This window comes from Epinephelus fuscoguttatus, linkage group LG1 (genome assembly GCF_011397635.1).
Source record: "Epinephelus fuscoguttatus linkage group LG1, E.fuscoguttatus.final_Chr_v1".
Classification (NCBI taxonomy): domain Eukaryota; kingdom Metazoa; phylum Chordata; class Actinopteri; order Perciformes; family Serranidae; genus Epinephelus; species Epinephelus fuscoguttatus.
The window spans coordinates 29,262,387-29,285,174 of NC_064752.1; the positions used below are offsets into that span (position 1 = coordinate 29,262,387).

General features: G+C 39.5%; 3 protein-coding genes across 3 annotated transcripts; all 3 read right to left on the reverse strand.

The window, feature by feature from the left end:
* Positions 1 to 2,178: 2,178 nt before the first annotated feature.
* Positions 2,179 to 6,289, reverse strand: LOC125889739 (blue-sensitive opsin). The gene is made up of 5 exons (XM_049577827.1): positions 5,911 to 6,289; positions 4,348 to 4,516; positions 3,933 to 4,098; positions 3,569 to 3,808; positions 2,179 to 2,528 (listed from the first exon to the last, which is right to left on the reverse strand). Exons 1-5 carry the CDS (start codon positions 6,287 to 6,289, stop codon positions 2,424 to 2,426), a joined length of 1,059 nt encoding a protein of 352 aa, XP_049433784.1. The 3' UTR covers positions 2,179 to 2,423.
* A 1,304-nt stretch (positions 6,290 to 7,593) lies between these two features.
* Positions 7,594 to 11,044, reverse strand: LOC125889742 (blue-sensitive opsin-like). Its single transcript, XM_049577841.1, has 5 exons — positions 10,666 to 11,044; positions 10,382 to 10,550; positions 10,129 to 10,294; positions 9,141 to 9,380; positions 7,594 to 7,695 (listed from the first exon to the last, which is right to left on the reverse strand). The coding sequence occupies exons 1-5, from the start codon at positions 11,042 to 11,044 to the stop codon at positions 7,594 to 7,596; spliced, it is 1,056 nt and encodes a 351-aa protein (XP_049433798.1).
* A 1,801-nt stretch (positions 11,045 to 12,845) lies between these two features.
* Positions 12,846 to 15,024, reverse strand: LOC125889734 (blue-sensitive opsin-like). The gene is made up of 5 exons (XM_049577820.1): positions 14,501 to 15,024; positions 14,245 to 14,413; positions 13,990 to 14,155; positions 13,577 to 13,816; positions 12,846 to 13,486 (listed from the first exon to the last, which is right to left on the reverse strand). The coding sequence occupies exons 1-5, from the start codon at positions 14,877 to 14,879 to the stop codon at positions 13,385 to 13,387; spliced, it is 1,056 nt and encodes a 351-aa protein (XP_049433777.1). The 5' UTR covers positions 14,880 to 15,024; the 3' UTR covers positions 12,846 to 13,384.
* Positions 15,025 to 22,788: the final 7,764 nt, after the last annotated feature.

A 22,788-nucleotide genomic window follows, 5' to 3' on the forward strand; every position in this document is an offset into this window, starting at 1 on the left:
TTTTGCAGATTTGAGAGCGCTGTCAGACAATGTCAGCTGTGCCAGATGGGATTCAAAGGGGAGAAAGGAGTAGATGCACACTTATTTCAATTTCTTAGATTATGTGTTAGCAGCATTTCAAAGTGTTTGCATGGACAAAACTAGGTCGTGAAAATCATTTAATCACTTCATAGATTTGTATGAATAATGTTCTATAATGATCATAACTGCACTTGTATGTTTACGCTCTGAAATGGTAATATGCTTTGTATATCATGTTTTCCTTGTGTGCTGAAATATCATTCCAAACCTTAATATTAATTTTACCTCAAATTGTCCTTCTGGCTCACTGCTGATGTTCTGAAACATACTCAGTTTCAAAATATCCACAGTGAGCGGGATGGATGTGTTTTGAGATTCCACTGAGCACTAAGACAAATTCAGGGAGTGTAATTAAAGCAGAACTATGGCTTTGGCTTGGCGTCTTCATTAAAGGGGAACTACACCCAAAAAATCCCTTCATGTTACTCCTATAGTTTAAGATAGTCCAGAAATATTAGTAAACATGAACAACTCTGTACCAAATCCCAAAATTAGAGTGCTTAAACACAAATATGTGATGTCATCAAGTATTAAGTGTGAAATTGCTGCACTGACAATGAATGGTGAAAGATGACAGATGAGTATATGGGTACATTTTTTGTTTCAGAACTAAGAACACTACAATAGAAAAAGGGCTTTTTCATATTTAGTGAAAATGATTCATACCATGCCCAAGTACGGTTGCCCCCACCCCGCACCACCCTGTCCTCTTCCTTGCTGCTCAACCTTTATATTAGTAATGTTGTACTAATCAAATGAACTGGGTTTTGGGGTCAAGTGTACTGGGATTGGGGCCCTGGTCCCTGATGTGAAAGCCCCTTAAGGCCTCATTTCTGCGCAAAGTTAGATCCATGTACATACACACATGCAGCCATCTATCCGTACTCTGCGTTCATTTCCTCCATATTTGTGCACATTTTCTGAAAGCTCACAGACACGGATGAAACAGAGCAGTACCATCAGATATCGTGGGGGCAGTGTAGCATAGTTCAACCATAATGCAACTGCAGGAAAGACAGACATTCAAAAAATGGCGGAACAGACTGAATGGGTTATATAGTGAAAATAATTCTCTGTTCACATGTCATGATGTATTTAATCTCCTCACAGACCACCTCCGTCTACAACGCTGCCTTCATTTAAATTAAAGGTACATAATTGCGACCTCATCCTATTGCATTTGTTGTTGACAGAAAGTTTTGACTTTAGCCTCTAGTGCCATCTGTTGGCTCTATCTGTGCAGTGGCAGTGGCATTTACAGTGTTTGAAATGAATGTATTTATAGAGTATAAATGAGCCTTAAAGCTCATTTGGGTATAAAAATGAAAAACATTCTGTGGATCCACAAAATCAGGCTCCCATTCATTGTCTGTGAAGCAGCTCCAGATTTCATGCCTGACGACATCACAAGTTTAAGACTTAGTTTTCTGTTTTCTAGCTTTGAGAGAGTAGCTCATGTTCACAAATATTGACTGATTTCCATGGCAATTGCAATGACATATTTGAATTTATAATTTAGGTAGTGTTCCCCTTTAACGTCAGGGCATTCAGTGCTTCATTGAGCACATCAGCAGAGAATAACATACGCAGACTTGTGGACTTTACTTTTTTCCCCCAAGTCCATCCCAGAAACTATCAGACAGATTAGATGAGGTGATCCCAGAGTGTTTGCCCACATTGTCAGTAATTGTTTCTCACATGTATAAAACTGTAAAGTTGTAGGTCAGCTGTTTATTATTTTCTGTTAGACTCCAGGTTGTTTCTATGCACAAGAATCCCTAAACAATAAATACAGTTTTCCATCTCATTCACAAAGATTTGTAATATACTACAACATTAGCTTGCAATTAATAAATTAACAACTACTATGGGTTTCCATTGACCAAAGTTTGACATCTTCATTTAATTTTTAGGACAAGATCAAGGCTAAATAATATACAATTTGTCACATACATCTGAAATGAATAGTCTGGAAAAGACACAAATAATAATTTTATCACTGACATTTATTTGTTTCTCCTTTTTTTAAAACATTTTTCTTTGCATGTAACTCTTCAGCTGAAATAACAGAATAATCCATTTGTCGTATTTGTTCGTTCAGTGTTATTTACAATACGTAAACAGTGGTGTAGTGGAGGGTATATGCAGGTATACATGGTATACCCACTTCTTTTCTGACCATATACAGTTTACCCACCTATTTACCCAATAATCATTGGAATATATAGGAGAGCACACCCACTTCCTCCTCTATAACATACCCATCTACCTAGCCGTATACCCACCTCATCAGCTACCACTACACCACTGTATATCAGACACCAAAATGAGTCGTGAACAACCTAAGCAGGTCCGACTTTGGAGACTTCAGTGACGGATTGACTTGTTGATGATTCCTCATCGTCGCCTCCACTCATCCCCAGCATCTTCTGTATACATGAGCGGAACTGAAAGGGAAAAGCAACACAGGTACATTCATTGGTGAGGGAAAAATATTTCCATTAGTACCTCTAATTTAATAACATAACAAACTTTGGAGATCAAACTGTAACAATATATATTTGATGACTTGTGACAGGTTTATTTTATCATATAATCCAAATTAATAAAGACTTCAGAATTTTAAGTATTTAACCTCACATCACGTTTTCTCCATGAGGATGGAGCAAGCTTTTTGTATCTTTGAAAGCCACCATTAGAGGTCACCACTGGCCTCGTCTGTGCTATTTTCAAATCAAATTTGCTCTGTTTTGTTCAAACTTTTAAATTCAGCCCTTTTGCATGAACAAATTATTGGTATTGTACATTTCTGTAAACCATGGATACGTTACATTTGTATGTTTCATACATGTCATATCAACATTTCTGAAATGTTTGAGAGCAAAAAGCAGCAACAAAGGTTGTTTTTTTGCGAAACATTGCAGCATTTAAAGCGGCTCTAAAATCAGGTATTTAAGCCAAAACATGTTTTTTCCTAATCATGCCCAAGTGGTTTTTGTGACCAAGCATATCCACATACAGTGGAAGAAGGAAGCTCTGCTTGGCTCTGATGACTGGTGAACAGGTGCTCTTTGATGAGGCAGGTAAAAAGTGCAAAAAAACAAGATCCCAGAAGTCTCAAATTAATGCAGAAAAAAATAAGGCACTTCATCTTTGGGTGAAATAATCTTATATATTAATTCTTCAATGACAGCCAAAACATAATCTTTTCCTCACCAAAACCAAGTGGTTTTCATGTCCGAATATTACTACATGTTTACCACAGTGTGTTGAAATGTAAGGAAACCAAAATGTAAAGTTTCAACACATCCCTGGCACAATAACATGCAAATGTTACATATCCATAGTTTGCAGAAATGTACAATGTCCTCATTTATTCTAGCGACTGGGTTGCTAAATTCAGTACAACTTTAGTTAAGCCAAGTGAAAATAAGGTTACCCTCCTACCTGCAAATAGCTTTTAAATCATAACTGACAGTGAACCAACCTGTTTATTTAGGAGGATGTAGATAATGGGGTTGTAGACTGTGGAGGCTTTAGACAGACAGGAGGGAATGGTTGCTAGTCTCAGGTCAAAAGGCTGCCCTCGATTGTTGACGACCCAAAGAGCAAAGGAGGCGTAAGGCATCCAGCACACCAGGAAGCCCAAGACCATGACGACCACCATCCTGGTCACCTCCCGCTCTGCCTTCTGGGTGGAGGCAGATTCAGCTTGGGCCTTCGCTGCCTGTTGACCAGGGACATACATAAATGTGGTTGGTCTGAAGGAGACAAACACACTTGTAGCTATGAAATCAAATGAGATATTGTATTGTTTTTTTAAATCAACCTAACAGAGACGTATCACTTACCGCTTTCAACATGAAAAGCAGCTGTGAGTAGCAGAAAACGATGGTGAAGAAAGGGACAGAAAAGCAGAAGCAGAAGAGGAACATCACATAGGACTCATTGTTGAACTTGTTGTTGGTTGTGTACCAGTCTGGTCCACAGGAGCACTGCATGCCCTCTGGGATATACCTAGAGAGACAGACAGTGAGTCAGTACTTCACATGTACGTACTGCAGGAACATGTGGTGGCTGTGTGTCTGGATATTTGGAATTAGGGGCAAAATGATTAACCTTACAAGATCTCTTGTAAGAGTGGGGAAAATTGGTACTTCAAGATCATAGTTTTAAAAAGTCAGTTTTTAGAGTTACTCATCTCCATTGCTATATCATCTATTAAAAACTAAGAACTCTGCTGTGTGATGGCCTTTAAATACAGACCTACTCCATCCAACCAGAGGAGGAACTGCAGCCATCAAAGCAAACACCCAAGTCATTGCGCAGCAAGCTATAGCATGGTTAGGCTTGAAGGCGAAGTTCCCGAGTGGCTTGCAGACGACAAGCCATCTCTCAAATGCTACCACAGCCAGAGACCACAGGCTGACCATACCTGGAACAAGACAGGAGAGAATAACAGACTGATAACAGCTCCCTCATTGAGCTGCACTTTGTCATACTGCATATCTGTGGTAGAGTCTAAAACATTATAAAGCAGGGATTGTAATGGTTACTTTGTTTTACTAAATGATACTTCTGGCTTGCCTGCAGTCCACTCAGCTAGACCTCAGCGGTAGTTGCATGTTTGGTATTAGGCTTTATTATTATCTGTAGAGGCCTTATGACATATTTTGCTGTCACATTTTCATTGAAAAATTGTTTGACATTAAAGGAAGGTAAAACGATCACAGTGGATCTGATGCAGAATGGTTTTAAGCAGTGTTATAGTCAAGACCACCTTAACGGAGACAAAATCATGATCGAGACTACCAGTGCTTGCCTCTTACTGGAAAATGTGGAACATAAAAACCATAATGTTCCATAGTCTGAAAGACCCATATTCCCACTAAATCACCCAGATAAAACAACAAAAGATTTCTCTTTTATGCCATATTAAGTATACGTGTATACTTAATATGGCACAGGCAATTCAGTGATATCCCTACAGTTGTGGTCTGGGCTGGTCTTGAAATAAAGTTTTCTGAGTCAGAGACCACAATAAAATGGAGTAAAAATGTGGCTGAGTCCAAGATGAAGCCGAGACCTTCAAATACTGGTCTCAAGAACAAGACAGATCTTGAGTACTACACACTGGTTTTAAGTTTAGACAAAGAATTCGTCTCTAGTCTGTCATCCAAAGTTTCTAGGTTGCTTCCTGAGCAGCAAGAGCCAATGTTTCTTTGTAGATTGAGGAACAGAACTATATCTTAGTTCTCATAACAACATGAAATTAACAGCTAAGATGTTAAAGTTGTTAAATATTATTTTTCATATATTAAGCACAAGCTAAAATTGCAGATTTTTGTATGAGGTGGAGACACTGACTTTACAAAGTGTTGTTTCTGTGGTAAAGATCAAAGTATTTCTCCAGCAGACTACTGTTATGAAAAACAAGTGTCAGTATAGAGCCATGCTATCATATATTTTCATATAAATAGCAATGTAATACCATGATGCTGATGGTGAAACCACACTGTAATCTATAAAGGATTGTTTTGTCATGGGAAGAAGTGGCTGCGACTTATCTGAAGATATCTTGTCTGACAATAAAATCAGCATGGTGGGGTTGCAAGAAAGTTCAGAGGAGGCTTGCAGTTTTAATGTAATCCTTTTTTATAAACAGTAACCATAGGCACAAAATGTTGCATACTTTAAAAGACGCATAAGCAGAAATGTTTGCCTTTTGGTCAATAGGATTAAAAAAGAAACTCCTCTGTGGTAGGATTGTACTCAGCTAACTATTTTTTATAACTTTGTTTTATTTATTGCATTCATCAAGATCCTTACCACCAACAGTTGCTGTAAATCCTTCAATCTTGCACCCCAGTGGACCAAGAATCATGTATCTGAAGGCAAAGCAGTAGAAGCAGGTGAAGGAGCCGACAGAGGAGACGAGGAGGTTTGCCACAGCCAAGTTCACCAGAATGTAGTTCAGATGAGAGCGGAGCTTCTTATATTGAACAGTACATGCGATAGTGAGGATATTAATGCCTGTACCGGTCACAAACAGGAAGAACATAAATGCTGACATGGAATAAAATATCCCAAGGCTCCCTAAGTGGTCCTGAGGAACTAGGTATGGACTGAAGGATGTGATGTTGTTGGTGTCCAGAGGGATGGGAATCCAGAAGTCCTCTGGGAGCTCCACTGGACGATTTCCCCTCATTTTTGTCTGGTTCTGTGTCAAATAAAAATTCAAGCACTTTTCAGAAAGATGTTAAAATGGTATTATTGTACCAAGACTACAAATAATTTGCATCTGATTTTAAATAGTGCTGATACTTCTGACTGTTTCACAGTCCTCTGACTGACCTTTGTCTCTCTCTGATGGAGCGTTAAGGGCGCATTTATAGGAACTTTGAATATCACTCAGGCTAAACTTAATTGGCTCAAGGAGGGGCTTTAAAGCTTTGGTTCACAGATCACACATACTTATACTGGTGTATGTGCACACACATCATGCACTCCCATAATAACATGTGCCACCTTTGAGCTAATATAGAGATTAGTAGCTCAGTACCAGAGCTTGCAAGGATCATCTTGATACATCCCAGTGTAGCACTGTTTGTGAACCACCTAATCTCATCATCAGTGATGTGCGGGTGGTCATTTGCATGCATTTGGCCCTCAGTAATCCAGGGTGTACTGGGTTACCTCAGACTTTATGTCACCAACAATTTCAAAGAAACAGATTCTTATTATACATATGCGCCAGCAATAGCCGTGGCCAAAGGCAATTTTGTTTTCAGGTTGACCCTCTGTCTGTCTCATTCTTGTTTACGCAATATCTTAAGAATGCCTCAAGGGAATTTTTTCAAATTTGGCACAAACATTCACAACGATGAAATAAATAGAAATTGGTGGTCAAAAGTCAAAGGTCAGCGTCACTGTGACCTCAAAAAACATGTTTTTGGCCATAACTTAAGAGTTCATACGCTAATAAAAGTGACTACGATGATATTTTATATCCAAAAGGTGAAACGTCAACTTCCCTGTGACATCATACTGTTCTGCAAAAACAAATTCCTGGCAATTATTCAGCATCAAAACTCAGGAACAGAAGGGTTAGTTAGATACTGAATTGGAGACACTGATCATGTCCCCTGTCTCATGAAGACAATAATTTGGTTGGAATCATTAACAGTAACAAAAACAACGACTGTCACCACAATGCTTTTTTTTCATTTCTTGGAGTGAATATGTGCCTCACAACACAATGCACATACAGGGAAACTGCATGCAGTCCAAACCAGTGAATGTCATCAACAAACGGACACTATATAGAAATGTTTTTTATTTTTTTTATTTTTCACTTTGCAGTTTATTTATGACTTCTTACTCGAATATCAGCAGAGCATATATATATATATATATATATATATATATATATATATATATTATATGACAGAACACATACATTTATTGTTATTTACAATTCACAATAATTTGTGGCAAGCCTTGATGTTCAGGCTAAGCAGGCCCAACTTTGGAGACTTCAGTCACTGATTGTGATGTGGAGGATTCCTCCTCACCTCCACCCATCCCCACCATCGCCATCATGCATGAACGGAACTGAAATTACAAAAGGGTAAAAGTCGTTAAAATGTACGTTGTTTGTGTAGGACAAAAGTCTGTTATCTATTTTTATCATAAAGTGTGAAGATAACAGAGGGTGAAAGGAAGCAAAATGTTAATTTTAAACATTAAAGGCTCTCCTGATATTAGGCAGAATTGTCAACTTTCTACACTCTGTTTCTATTTTCAGTCTGACATTGCATCCATTCTAACTGATTTCTGTGGGGCAAGGGGATTTGATTTTCCCAAATCAGTCACTAGAGAGCATGTCCACCTGAATCTTACTTCATGTTGAGTCCACACTGATATGTAGCCATGCCAACATGCTGGTTTTGCCAGTGTTTTAAGAGTGGAGCAGAGAGAAGTAACAACAAACTTTGATATTGGGCAATGTTGACAAGACCTGGATTTAGAATTGCCTCAACAGTAGCATCTATCTTCAGCACTTTGCCAAACAACCTGACAACAATTTGACAAGAGTGTTAACCCCGTTTGTTGTGCTGATTGGCTAAGTGACTCCACCCATGGCACTCTTTGGTAGCTTTTTTTTATTTCTGAAACTGAAATTTCATGTCACATTGGCAGACAAACCAGTCAACTCAGTGACGTGAGCAGATTCAAAGATCTGCAGGCAAATTAAAGGCACTATAGTGTATGTTGCCTGGTGGTCGCATCAAAACTACACCAGTTTTCAGTGGGACTGTAGGAATACTTCTACACATAGTGGCATAGCAAAGTGGATAAATTAATGATTTAACATATTCTGTATTTTTTGACATGATATAAAAATGTTGCATTCGTGAGGTATATGCACAAGACAGCACTGACGCAAAACATCTACTAGCAAGTAATTTTCTGAGTTTCTGTATGATCTGTTAAAAGCTAAGAGGAAGACACTTCATGATTTCATAGCTAACTGTTGCACTCATGCACCTCAGACTGACATCAGAAACAGGACAGTGCTTATGTGATACAAAGGCAGGGCAGTATGGAGAAAGTCACACTACCAAATTCCTTGATATTGATATTGTAAGGGCACTGTAGGATTGACCATAGGTGCCTTACAAAATATTAACACAATGAGATTTCTGAAAATAATCATCAGTAATGTGGATATAATAACTAAGTGGGTAAAGGCAAATAACAGAACAGCTAGAACAGTGTAGTAAGTTTCGACAATTACATCACTTTACTGTAATGCAGCCTTTAAACTCAAGAAAGGATGACACCTATGATATTACAATGTTCAAAATCTAGGCTATATTGCACAGCCCTATGTGATACACAAACTCTGTTTTGGCACATTGTCAGCTTCATGTGTTAAAAATCCAAAAACAGGGTTATTGTTGGGTTTCCTTATCGGTTTCTCTCAACAGCTCTTCCACATACTTCTTTGCAACAAAGCAAAAAGTGCACTGTTTCAAACCAAACATTTAACAGACCTGTTTGTTGAGGAGAACATAGATGATTGGGTTGTAGACTGTGGAGGCTTTGGACAGACAGGAGGGAATGGTTGCCAGTCTCAGGTCAAAAGGTTGCCCGCGATTGTTGACGACCCAAAGAGCAAAGGAGGCGTAAGGCATCCAGCACACCAGGAAGCCCAGCACCATGACGACCACCATCCTGGTCACCTCCCGCTCTGCCTTCTGGGTGGAGGCAGATTCAGCTTGGGCCTTCGCTGCCTGTTGAGGAAGCGAGTTGGGTCAAAGAGGTTATAAATGAGCCAGTAGTGTCACCAGCGATCGCAGTTAGTGCACATACACAAGTGTTTTCTGAACAGTCAGTCAGTCTCTGTTAATGGTCCAGCTATTACTAAGTCAGTCAAATGATTTCTAGTAATAAACTTTGGCTTTGATAAGACACAAGATCACTCAAATATAAATGTTGTTTACTCTTGAGAAGACTTTTTTTTAGTGTCACATGTAAAAATGCAGCCTTTTTAAAACCTTTTTAAGTAAACCAAAGTAACTACATTTGGGCTTTATGTTATTTAATTTAAGGCTTTTTTTGTTATTTAGTTTAGGCTTCATTTCCCCCCTGTGTATAGGCAAAATACATGTACAGAAAAATACAAAATATAAAATTACAAAAGTCAACGTCAAGGTACATGTGACTCCTCAGGCAGGTGCGGGGCTGAGCTGAGGAAATCTGTAAGCCACAAAACAGTTGTTTATGCATGCCTACATCTGCTTTAGGTAGACACAGAATCTTACACACAGAAGTTAAAAAAAACAGCACTCTGCAAGTTCTTAGGTGAGTCTGATTGATTTTGAAACCCTACCTTTATGTTGTTTTTAATTAGCCTTTCTGTGGCTGTTGCATGGTAAATCAATGAAGTTTCATTTTATGAAAAACAACTTGTATCATTGCACTTTTAAACAGCCCCCTTATCAACTTCATCCTGGCACCTGGCATGTTTGTTTGCCTCACCATTTTCAGTGTGATGAGCAGCTGAGCATAGCAGAAGATAATGGTGGCGAAGGGAACAGCAAAGCAGAAGCAGAAAAGAAACATCACGTAGGATTCGTTGTTGTATTTGTTGTTCGTGGTGTACCAGTCTGGACCACAGGAGCACTGCAGGCCTTCTGGGATATACCTGGACAGATATTCACAGTGGCATTCAGTGTACATTCCAGCTTCCCGAGAAAAGTTTTCGGTGTTTACGTTGGCTTTTGTTGCTTACCTGCTCCATCCAAACAGTGGAGGTAGTGAGGCAATCAGTGCAAACACCCAGGTGAATGCACAGCAAGCTATGGCATGGTCAGGCTTGAAAACAAAGTTTCCAAGTGGTTTGCAGATGACCAGCCATCTTTCAAACGCTACCACAGCAAGAGACCACAGGCTTACCATACCTGTAATGACAGAGACAGAGAATTTAGAACATTTTTCAAACCACTATAGATAAGTCCAGTAGTAGAAAGGCATGATCCAATGGAATTAGTTTATTGTTTCAAAACGACAGCTTACCGCCAAGTGTTGCCATAAAACCTTCAATCTTGCATGCTAGAGGTCCAAAGATGAAATATCTCGTTGCAAAGGAGCAGCAGGCAGTGAAGGAGCCCACACAGGACACAAGAAGGTTTGCCACGGCCAAGTTCACCAGGATGTAGTTGAGATGGGAACGGAGCTTCTTGTGCTGGATGGTGCATGCAATGGTGAGGACGTTAATGCTAGTGCCAGCTGTAAATAAAAAGAACATGAATCCTGCCATGATGTAGAAGGTGCCCGTGCCACCCAGGTGGTCCTGAGGAACCAGAAAAGGACTGAGTGATGTGATGTTGTTAGTGTCCAGGGCAACAGGTATCCAGAAGTCCTCTGGCAGCTCCATGCCACGATTTGCCCTCATTTAGCCCTTCTTAATATGAAAATCAATCACAATCAGTATACCTCCTTGCTTATGCTGTTGCTTTGCCTATATCATATAATGGTAATGAAGAATAAAACTTTCAAGAGGCAGACATTAATGCTGTGTTGTCTGCGTCCCTAAAGTCTCGTGCTGTTCTTTTGTGGAGGACTGACGTTTATAAAGGGCCAAAAGATGCTACTGATCCCAATTAAAAAGTTAATCAATTCTACAAACGACTGATTATTGGGGTTGCATTAATTGGTGTAAGTCATTTAGTGGCTTTCTCCTCTGGCTGAGCTGCCAAAGAGGTTGCAGCACGGATGTTTTGATAAGGTGTGGCACTGTCAGACAGTTTAAGCATTACAGCTAGGATGAAGGGTTGAGGACAATATCTGGCATGCGTTCAAAGTACAGCCAGTTGGCACATGCTGCAAATTTCATAATAAGTGTTACTGTCATTGGGTGGATGTGTCAGAGGAAATGCTTCTTATTTGCCCAGTTCACTAAATATCAAGCGTTTTTTGTTAGAAAACAGATTGATGGTTTTAAAAGAGAGGGGAGGGGGCACTCTGGTTCTGAAGAACTTTAGCACTGTTTGCCCAGGGGGCACATACCCATTCCAGGTCTTTTACTACGTGGTAAATGCGAAGTGGTGCTGGGTGCTACTTGTGCCTGCTCAGGTGCCAACTTTCAAGGGCACAGAGGCAGGTGGCACCTCACGTTGGTTGCAATTATAACCTACTTACCAGAAATCCAGAGTTCAGACCTGATCCTCTTCCAGTCTTTGTTTTTTAGGAGTGTATTAAATTATCTGTCCATTGGGACAGATCATAAAGCTCCAGAAGCCCTGTGCTATAATGATCCTTCGTCATATTTACTAGTGATATATACATGAGAAACGTGTTAAATTTAAGGGTGCAAAAATGCTGCATGTGTCCAAGCCCTGAAGCATCATTTGGGACTGCATCAAGACCGAGTTAAACAGGTTAATCCCACTTTCTTAAGCAAGAGCACAGCAGGTCTTTGCCTGCTAATCTGGTTTCCAATAACATTAATTCTGATAATCTCATGCCTTGTGGCTCTTTGTAATCCACTCTACTAGTTTAACTCAAGCTTTGTGTTACCTTTTTGGCATTTTGCCTCCTTCCCTGAGCTTAAAGGGTGCATAAGATGTTGAGAAGTGCAGAAGGTGCTCACTGCACCGTAACTCTGTCAGTCCAACAGCCCAATGCACACAGGGAGATTATACATCATTATATCAGGGGAGGCAGGTGATTTAACTGAGACTAGAGGATGAAGTTGAAATGAACAATAAAAATGCGTTGAACTGCATAGGGATATAAAAAGCAACATAAAGCAGCTGTATTATGAAAAAAAGAAAAAAAAACAGATATTGTTGCAGTTTAAAAGGAACAAAAATATCTCTGTTACCACATGGCTTTTTTGAATTTCTCACTAAATAATAAGTTACTGTCATAACACAGCTTGTGCAACAGCCTCTCACATGTCGCAATGAACATGTGCCTTACGAAACAATACCCATTTAAGGAAACCGTCAACAGTCAAAATCCAGTGACTGGTTTGTTTTCCAGTATCAACAACATACAGACACCATATACATGTTTGTATTTTTTTATTTTTCACTTTGCAGATTATTTATGAGTTCTTCATTATTTGAATTGCAACATTGCATATATTTTTTCCAACACATTCTCACTTCCAACTCGTCAAATACGACGGCTTGGTCAGTGGCCCTATGACCAGTAGGGACTCCCTCTAGAGTCAGTTTTGGATGCTCAGGGGCAGGGTCTCCATTTTTGCTCGTTACATATATGGTGTCTTTTCAAAATAAACCTCTGTTTTTACAGAAACATAGGTTTTGTCATGAAAACTATTTTCGGTTTAGGCAGCAAAACTACTCAGTTAGGTTTAGAAAAAAGACTATGGTTTGGGTTAAAATAAGTATGATTGTTGTGTAAATTTACTCAACAAGTTAACAAGTATATCATTAACGTAATATAGTTAAAAAGAGGGTCAGTGGTGACTTTTGGTTTCACACAGAACGCGAACGGTGGTCTCATGGGTGAAATAAATCTGTTCCCATCCCCTTATGAGTTTAAACTGGAGTTAGCTGAAAGCCTGATACATCTCATACAAACACTAAAGGGTGCCTTGTGCATCGGAATCACACACTGACGGCCGCTGAAGATGCTGCCGTATCCGACGCCCTGGGGATAAGAACGTGCTGATTTTTTCATATGACAAAACACACATACATATACTGTTATTTACAATTCACAAGAGTCAGTGGCAGAGAGGTCAACAGTCTTGATGCTCAGTCTAAGCAGGTCCAACTTTGGAGACTTCAGTCACTGACTGTGTCGACGACTCTTCATCCTCACCTCCACCCATCCCCAGCATTTTCATCATACATGAGCGGAACTGAAAAACATCAACAGAAAAACAGTTTCAAAAATATACCTTTTAACCATAACTGTAATGTATTTTCATTCAACAGGACATCCAACTGACCTGTTTGTTGAGGAGAACATAGATGATTGGGTTGTAGACTGTAGAAGACTTGGAAAAGACAGCTGGTATAGAAGCAAATCTCAGGTCAAAAGGCTGCCCGCGATTGTTGACGACCCAAAGAGCAAAGGTGGTGTAAGGCAACCAGCACACCAGGAAGCCCAGCACCATGACGACCACCATCCTGGTCACCTCCCGCTCTGCCTTCTGGGTGGAGGCAGATTCAGCTTGGGCCTTCGCTGCCTGTTGAATGAGAGAAGTGATTTGAGCCTTATGACTTCTGCATTTTTAGTGGTCCAAGAGATACAGCTAGGTTTAAATTCGTTTCATAGAAATAGTTTATACATTTCTGACTAGCATCCAATAGCCAGAAACACATTCTTTAATTCTGTTTTAGTTTTCTAACTTTGTCTCACCATTTTCAGTGTGATGAGCAGCTGAGCATAACAGAAGATAATGGTGGCCAAGGGAACAGCAAAGCAGAAGCAGAAAAGAAACATCACGTAGGATTCATTGTTGTATTTGTTGTTTGTGGTGTACCAGTCTGGACCACAGGAGCACTGCATGCCTTCTGGGATATATCTGGAGAGATGTTCACATTAGCACTGAGTGCACATGGCAGCTTTCTATCACGATCAGCGCAAATGTAAAGGTGTGTGAGTGATACTGACCTGCTCCATCCGAACAGTGGAGGAGCTGAGGCAATCAGTGCAAACACCCAGGTGAATGCACAGCAAGCTATGGCATGATCAGGCTTGAAAATAAAGTTACCAAGTGGTTTGCAGATGACCAGCCATCTTTCAAACGCTATCACAGCAAGAGACCACAGGCTTACCATACCTGGAACAAGATAAAACAGATTACTTTTTTTCAGCTCATTTAAATGTACCATAATCTTATATATCTATGTCTCAAAGTTTGTCTTACCACCAAGCGTTGCCACAAAACCTTCAATCTTGCATGCTAGTGCTCCAAAGATAAAATATCTCGATGCAAAGGAGCAGAAGGCAGTGAAGGAGCCCACACAGGACACAAGAAGGTTTGCCACGGCCAAGTTCACCAGGATGTAGTTGAGGTGGGACCGCAGCTTCTTGTTTTGGATGGTGCATGCGACTGTAAGCGCATTGATGCCGGTGCCCGCAAAAAATAAAAATAACATGTACACGGCCATTGCATAGTAGGTACTTGAGCTTGCTAGATGGTCCTGGGGGATCAGGAAGGGGCTGAAAGCTGTGATGTTGTCCGTATCCAGAGGGATGGGGATCCAGAAGTCCTCTGGAAGTTCCGTAACACGACCGTGCTTCATTTTGCCTTTAGTGTGTCAGTGAGGAGAATCAAAGTTTGCTTTTCATGTGATGGTTAGTTCAGTGTCTCATGCACTATGGCTATGGCAGTCCATTACAGAAGACTGGCTGTACATTTATAGGGATGTCTGACAGGACATTTAATTAATTGAATTAATTGAATTGATTAATTAATTGGAGTCAACCCAGGCCAGAAGCCATTACAAGATTTCCTCATTATTCATATCCTGTTCTTATCTCATCACTGAGACACTCCCAGGTCAAAAGCAATGATGCACAATACAATGAAACATACACACACATACATAAATGCGAGACACACATAACATATATGCACCCAAACATTTTAGCTGAATTTAGTCTCTAATTGCGCAAATCAGTTCAATTGGATCCAATCTTGAAGGAACAACATTTCTTTGAAATCAGCTAATCCACTCACCAGTGCTATTACGACTGCTAATCACATGCAATCTGTCCTCAGATAGCCTGCTTTCTGTTAGCATTAGGATGGATGATCTCTACCTTCTTTACTGAACCGGGATCAAGAAAGGATTACCTCATTTTGCAACCCAATCGGCGTGATAAATGTTGGCATTGTGTGTTCTGCAGACCACAGCAATGTTACGTACATTTCATGTATAGCAGTATGTTGAAGCTTTAAATTTTTTACGTTTCAGTTTTTAATTTTATGTCGTGACAACGCTGTGGTTAACCTGCTCTTAGGTTTTTTGTCAGCCACTGTAGTTCTCCTACACGCTTAGCACACAAGAGTAGTTTCAGTTTTGCAACCTCACCTCTAGATGCCACTAATTCCTACACACTGGACCCTTGAGAAACATATTTACCATTATGGAAGTTGAGCTGTAAGTCTGCACTTCTTGGCTGTGAAGGGATCTGCAGTTTCTCCTGGATACAAACATATTTTATGTGCTGAACAATATCTTACATAGTGAACAGCAGATCTACAGATTTTCTACAGGTCTACCTAAAGGCCACAGTGTGCCAAATATCTTAATCAGGTACCACAAAAGGTGTACAAGTGACTTGCCAAATTGGCACTTTATTTTGAAAGATGGTTGTAATAACTATAGGCCCATTTCTAAGCTGCATTTGTTATCCAAAGTTCTTGAAAAGGTGCCGCTAACTCCATTATTATTTATGTTAAACATCTAAGATGCATTTCAATCTGGATTTCACAAACAGCATAGCACTGAAACTGCTCTCTGAAGGGCCACTAATGATTTGCTGATGGGTGCTGATGCTGGGGAATGTTCCATTTTATTGCTTCTTGATGTCAGTGCTGCTTTCAACACTGTCGATCATAACATTCTCATCAATAGACTAAATCCGTGTGTAGGTAGATCTGGAACTGCTCTTAAATGGTTTGAATCGTATCTCTCAGATAGAGAATTTTCACCTTCAGCTCCACTAATGTGTGGAGTGCCACAGGGATCTATTCTTGGTCCTACTTTGTTTTCACTTTATATGCTTCCATACGCATTATCAGCCATTTTAATTAGGTATCCTACCACTGTTACACTGATGACACCCAAATCTACCTGTCCTTTAAGCCAGATAATGTTAGCTGTTTTAACCCTTTAACAGAGTGCTTCACTGCTATTAAGAAATGCATGACTTGTAATTTTCTGCAGCTAAACTCAGACAAGACAGTACTAATCTTTGGCCCTGATCACCAAGTAAGGGAATTATTACAACCATTTATTGGTCCTCTGGCAACTAATATAAATTTTACAGGGAGAAATTTAGGCATCACTTTTGATTCTCAATTGAACTTAGAACCACGGGTCAATTATCTCATTAAATCCTGCTTCTTCCACCTAATATTGAAATATTACTAAAATTAAATCAGCAGTGTCTATTCCTGACCTAGAAAAACTTATTCATGCCTTTGTATTCTTGCGCCTCGACTACTGTAATACACTGTTTAAATGCCTCAGCAAATCTTCAGTAGCTCGGCTTCAACTTCTGCAGAATGCTACAGCTCATATTTTAACTGGGACAAATCCTAGGTCACATATCACCCCAATAATCGCCTCCCTCCACTGGTTGCCAGTTAACTTCAGAAATGATTTTAAGATTCTTTAAATAACTTTTAAAGTGCAACATAGTTCAGCACCAAGTTATATAGCTAAGCTTCTGATGACCTATGATCCAAGTCATGACCCGAGATCCTCAAGTCTACCCTCGCTAGTTGTCCCTAGATCGAGGTTAGTAACCAAAGGTGACTGGGCTTTTGCCATCAAGGCCCCACGGCTCTGGAATTCTCTGCCTGAGGAGATTAAGCTGGCTAACACATTACATTTAAATCATTCCTTAAAACATATTTTTATAGGAAAGTTTTCCTTTTTAATGACTGATTTGTAACTTTTGTGTTTCATTTCCTTTAGTTCTTTATTTTTTTACCTCCTACCTTTAGCACTTTGTAACCTTGTTTAGATAAATGCTATACAAATACAACTATTATTTATTATTATTGATACAGGAAGGTGCAAATGAAATGTAGACAATTTTCTGCTGTAACATAGACCCCGTTTTCTTTGTTTATAAAATGCATTTAGGTGAACTGACACCAGTGGACAGCTGAGACACATCAGGGTTTATGTCTGTGTCTATCGTGTATCTCCAGTGGAACACTTGTGTTCAGAATTTCTTACTGCCTACATCACTTCTGCTAGAAGGTCAAAGGGCCACACACACAGTTTTATCCACATTTGTGCCTGTTATGCCTTTCGAAAGTATTCATTTATCTCTTCTGCCAGGAAGTCCTGGTCAAGAAGAGCAGCAAAACTTAAAAAGTTAAACAGGGACAAATAACATTGCTAATAGGGATGCACCGAAATGAAAATTGTGGCCAAAGCCGAATAATATTAAACGCTTGGCTGAATACCGAGTACCAAATACCGAATGCCGTTTTTTAGTTTCTCATTAGTTTTTGCAGATGAACCCCCTCCAGATTAGTGTTGTCACAGTACCAAAATTGGGACCCACAGTACGATACCAGTGAAAATATCACGGTTCTGAGTAGTATCACGATACTACAGCAAAAATTAGGCAGATGTGCCTTTTGTCATTTATAAAAAGATAAATCACTTTTCTATAGTATATCAATGATATTTCAATGGAATAAATTACTTACTGACTTATTCATACTTCAAAAACAGCATCAATAAGTGATTAAGAGAGAGAAAAAGAGAGAGAAATGTGAACGGCTCGTTTCTCCTCTGATACACCACATACTGTGTGCTGCCACGGCTGGCTGTTCAGGTACTTTTGGGCAGTCATGACAACAAGTTATTCACCTAGAGCCGGACTTCTCCATCGCCGGTAAGCCGTTATCATGCGCCGCTGTATTTGACAGGAATACGTATTCCTGTCCGTGTCTGTGACCCCCGTTCAACCCACAACCGGCGGGACTCGCCGTTTCGTTTCTGCTGCTGGTTGAAATCTGTGCTCACACAGCGTGCTGAATGATTTATTTTGTCCGCACAAAACTATTTTTAGTCGCAAATGCGAGTGCGGTGACGGACATTTATTCCCTCTGTCACTGCACAATATTTGATTGCGTTATCAAAACACGCCACTATTATTCGGCCTTGCTTTCCACTTATTCCACTGAATACCGAATGTGTGGTTTTTTTGCAATATTTGGCCGAATATATTCAGTTACCGAATATTCGGTGCATCCCTAATTGCTAAAACACACACACACACACACACACACACACACACACACACACACAACAACAGACACAAAATACACAGAGATCAGGGGCTAAAAAGAATCTTGGCAAAAATGGCACTTGTTAAAAGCAATAACATTGTTCTAAAACAAAAATTATGACACATTTTTCTGATTTTCTGATGTGCCAGCCCTTTGATAGTCTGGTGAGCTGATCAGGGTGTACCTACCTCTCACCTAGTGTCAGCTGGGCTAGGTTCCAGCCCCAACCTGACCCTGAATAGGATAAGTGGTTACGGATGATGAATGAATGAATGTTCTGATTTTAAAATACTAGGTCGTGGAGAGAAACTACGACCATCTCATTTCCTTGACATGCAGAAACAAACGGGTCACTGCTCTGTATCAATGTAGAATTAAAACCTAAGACTAATAGCAGCAGACAGTGAAGAGACTTTTAGAATAAAAGGATGGTTAGTAAAACTCTGAATCCCTAAGTTCATTGAAAAATATTTGAAGTAAGTTGCTCATAAGGAGGATATAAACAATATTGGATCTAAAAGGAAAGAGATGAAGAGATGTTGTTGATATGTTTCATTGCTGATAAACACAAGAAAAAAATCTGCTAACCATCAGTCGTTCGTATTGTGTACAATGATGTACAAATAATAACAAAGCAGGTTGATGAGGTTTTGAATAAGACGCCATCTCAAATAGGTTGAGGACAAAAGCAATTAGGATAATTGGCATTTAGAATAGGAAAAACAGCAGGCTTACAAGAGCCTTAGGGTGGGAGTTTGTTCCTTCATCATAAACACTGTCATTCACTTTGTGTGGTTTATGCCTCTGTGATTCTTCTTACATTTACACAATGCAAGGACAGCAACAAACAGTAAAGGTAGGTGGCTTATAATTTTGCTGCAAATACAGTGTTTGACAGAATAAGTAAATCCATGAATCTATACTTTTTGTCACAGGTGTGCAGCACACATCTGTATTAATGTGGACAGGAAACAGCTAATTGTTAATGTTCAAGAGGTGTGATGACAAGACTCTGGATATGATGCTATGTGTTGTGTATAAAATAGTTCAGACTCATATTTCATAGCAGTGATGATCTTGTGTGCTCTTATCTGTGACAAATCCCTTACAACATTTGATTCTATGGTCACAAAATGTTGGTAAATAGAGTAAATGTTATTTTGAAAGAAGCAGGCACATTGTTCTGTTGTGATGCTTATGGTCAGTGAAAACCCACATACACCTCCTCAAAAGCCTCCACCTCCTGCTGCTATAATCCTTGATCCATGTCACTTGGGAGGTTTTACATCATGATCTCTTTAGGCTTTTGAAGTTCAGTCCTCCAGCCGCTTCCTAAGACTCTTAACGTGTGTAAACCATTACCGGCAGCTCAGAGCATCAGAGAAGGTCAAGGTGTTTGTCTGAGCTCCACTGACCTGCTTAACCCGCTGCTGCTGGGTGAACACACACGTTTTTGACTGTTAATGTGACAATGAAAAGAAATAGTATGTAAAAACAGGCAAAAAGTATGTCCTTGAGTCAATCCTAGTACCTTTGGTGCAAGACAGATGAGCTGCATTACTTTGAATTATTAAATTTTAGTTTAGTTTAGTTTAGTTTAGTTTAGTTTAGTTTAGTTTATAGGAGCTGTGTCTCTTGAGTGCCTACTGCTTAACAGTCTGGCACCTGATAGCTACTCTATTTATAAATCCCCGACCTCACCTGAGCACTGTAGGGGTACACACCCGTAAACGTCCTGAACACAGAAAATAAGAAAGTACAAGCAGAGGGCAGAAACGCTGCAGAAAAACCCACCGCCACACACTTATAGAGGGTCATAAATGATGATTGACGTGAATTACTTCTGTATGAGTCTATATATTGTTTTTATGGGAAATTCCTAGTGTCTTCTAAAAGGTTAAGTGGAACTGGCTAAGAATGATAAGCATTACATGTCAGATCAGTCATGATAATGACCATAACATTCATTTGATACACCTAAAAATGATTTGGAATTAAAGATTTTAACTGTAAAGAAAGCTCACTTAAGGAAAAAAGTAAATACTGACAATTTTCCTGTAAGTTTTTACAGAAGTTCAGCTATCTCCATTATTTCATTCTGTAGATGGATTAGGCTGTGTTTCTTGAGATCACTATCTCACTGACACACCTAATGAGTCTCCAATCTGTTTGAATGTGTCAAACGATTAAATTCCTTTTCTGGTCAAAGGAAAGAAGAGATTTTGATAGCTTTTAATTAAAAGGAGTGCATTAGCCTACATAGAAGTATGTTACAAAGGTTTGTGCCAACCTACTGTACAACTGACCTATTAACCTTTTTGGTCTTTGAATCAATATTAGGAAAATTATTCTTAAGAGAGAGATAAGAGAGAATTCTTTATTAGTCCCACGGTGGAGAAACTTCTATTGTTACGGCAGCAATGGGCGTAGAGCAAATAAAGAAGTATTAACTTTAAAAAACAACAACACAAAGCAATACAATAAATAAAGAACAGAAAAACGCAAAATATAATGAATAGACAGGCTGAATGGCTGAATTCAAATTATTGCATGTAGTAAGTATAGATATTGCACAGTTTAGTACAAAATTCTAACACATGCTAATAACAATTCTAATAAAATTTCAGTGTGTTAATCCATAAATGCATGGTATACCTCTTTGAAATATCTTTTATTACTTTTTTGTAAAGGTATGCTCAAGCATTGTTCAGAGTATTGGATTTTAACAAGACAACCTTCATTATCAGACTTCCTGTCTGATGGTGCAGCCCAATGTTGTGGTCACTCATTAGTGTGGCATGTCATTTAATTAGGCTCTGAAGTGAGCCACTGCATGAGTGCTCACCTTGAAACTTGGCAGAGGAGAAATCATGAAGACATGTTAACAAAGAGTGTTGTGTATATGTGTTAAAAGACTTCCACACAAAATTGTTCACGTTCTGTTTCATCATAATTTTCACCGGTTATGTGAAATGGGTATTAGAAGGTGCAAGGAGTGGCTGCACTTTTTACATAATGAAACTGATTAAATGCAAGTGGTGTCTGGTCTTATTTTTTACTGTGACTTTTTTTTATCTTACTGTTATTTCAGCTCAAAAGGAGGACCCAAATGTAAGACACCATGCAGGCAGATTGCAGAAACAATAGCAAGTTTTAATATCAAGAGCTGGTACAGCCAACAAAACTGACAGGCAACAAAAAACTGAAGAGAGAGAGGTAAATCCAGTAACAAAGGAGACACAGAAAAGTAAACTAACCAGAAAGGCACACAAGCAAGAAGATGAATGCGTGAATGAAGCCACAGACAAACTGACAAAGAACAAGAGAACTGGGCAGGTATAAGTAGAGAATGACTAATTGGAGGAGTAAGAACAGGTGAACAGGAAGCAACACAAAGCAAAAACATGACCTAAGCAGCGGAGGCAAGGCTGATCGTGACGCTGTCAGTCAATCTGGCTATAGTCTGAATCACCGGATGTACAATGTGGCTATAAACCTGCCATTAGCCGGCTATTTAGGCTGGCATGCTCCTCCCCCTCTGCTTTCTGCGTGTTACTGTTTTCAAAATCCCCTACAGCAAACAACCTCCTCCTTGCTAACAACCTACATGCTGAAAAAGTCCTTTTTTGATGAAGATTTGGATCGTGCAATAAAGCATGTCTTGTCTTTTTTATCACTAGATGTTGAATCCCACAGTCAACGTCTGTTACTCTTTTTTGTGACATTCAATGACAGTGCTCTCCTCCCCACATGCAAATATCCGAAACAAGTTACTCCCTGCCCAAGATGACTGTGATTGGTTTAAAGAAATACAAACAAGCCAGAGTGGTTTTTTTTCACCCGATAGCAGAATGATAATGTGCGCTTCTAGACCTTTCTTTTGCCCTGACACAGAGACAGGAGAGACAGGTCTGGTTACATGAGACTACCATACTTGTAATTAACTGTGACAAGTTTGGTCATTGCACCACTACTGCTTCATATCTAAACTGAAACAACCATATCAAAGTCCCTGGACACCCATGAAGTCCAGTGATCTCTTGTAGGCCCAGTTCTCAGCACAGCTCAACCTATCTTCAACCTGAGCCAAGGTTGAATCAGACCAAGTTACTAATAACACTTGGGTGGGTGTGCAGGGCCTTTAAGTTGTAATTATGGTTCTTTACTTT

Coding starts and splice junctions, on each gene's coding strand:
- LOC125889739 (XM_049577827.1), bottom strand. CDS start 6,289: ATGAGGGGAAATCGTCCAGTGGAGCTCCCAGAGGACTTCTGGATTCCC. Junction 4,517..5,910: donor ATTTACAGCAACTGTTGGTG/GTAAGGATCTTG, acceptor GTCTTGTTCCAG/GTATGGTCAGCCTGTGGTCT. Junction 3,809..3,932: donor TGCTTTTCATGTTGAAAGCG/GTAAGTGATACG, acceptor CCTGGTCAACAG/GCAGCGAAGGCCCAAGCTGA.
- LOC125889742 (XM_049577841.1), bottom strand. CDS start 11,044: ATGAGGGCAAATCGTGGCATGGAGCTGCCAGAGGACTTCTGGATACCT. Junction 10,551..10,665: donor TTTTATGGCAACACTTGGCG/GTAAGCTGTCGT, acceptor CTGTCATTACAG/GTATGGTAAGCCTGTGGTCT. Junction 10,295..10,381: donor CCACTGTTTGGATGGAGCAG/GTAAGCAACAAA, acceptor ATATCTGTCCAG/GTATATCCCAGAAGGCCTGC.
- LOC125889734 (XM_049577820.1), bottom strand. CDS start 14,879: ATGAAGCACGGTCGTGTTACGGAACTTCCAGAGGACTTCTGGATCCCC. Junction 14,156..14,244: donor CCACTGTTCGGATGGAGCAG/GTCAGTATCACT, acceptor ACATCTCTCCAG/ATATATCCCAGAAGGCATGC. Junction 13,817..13,989: donor TGCTCATCACACTGAAAATG/GTGAGACAAAGT, acceptor CTCATTCAACAG/GCAGCGAAGGCCCAAGCTGA.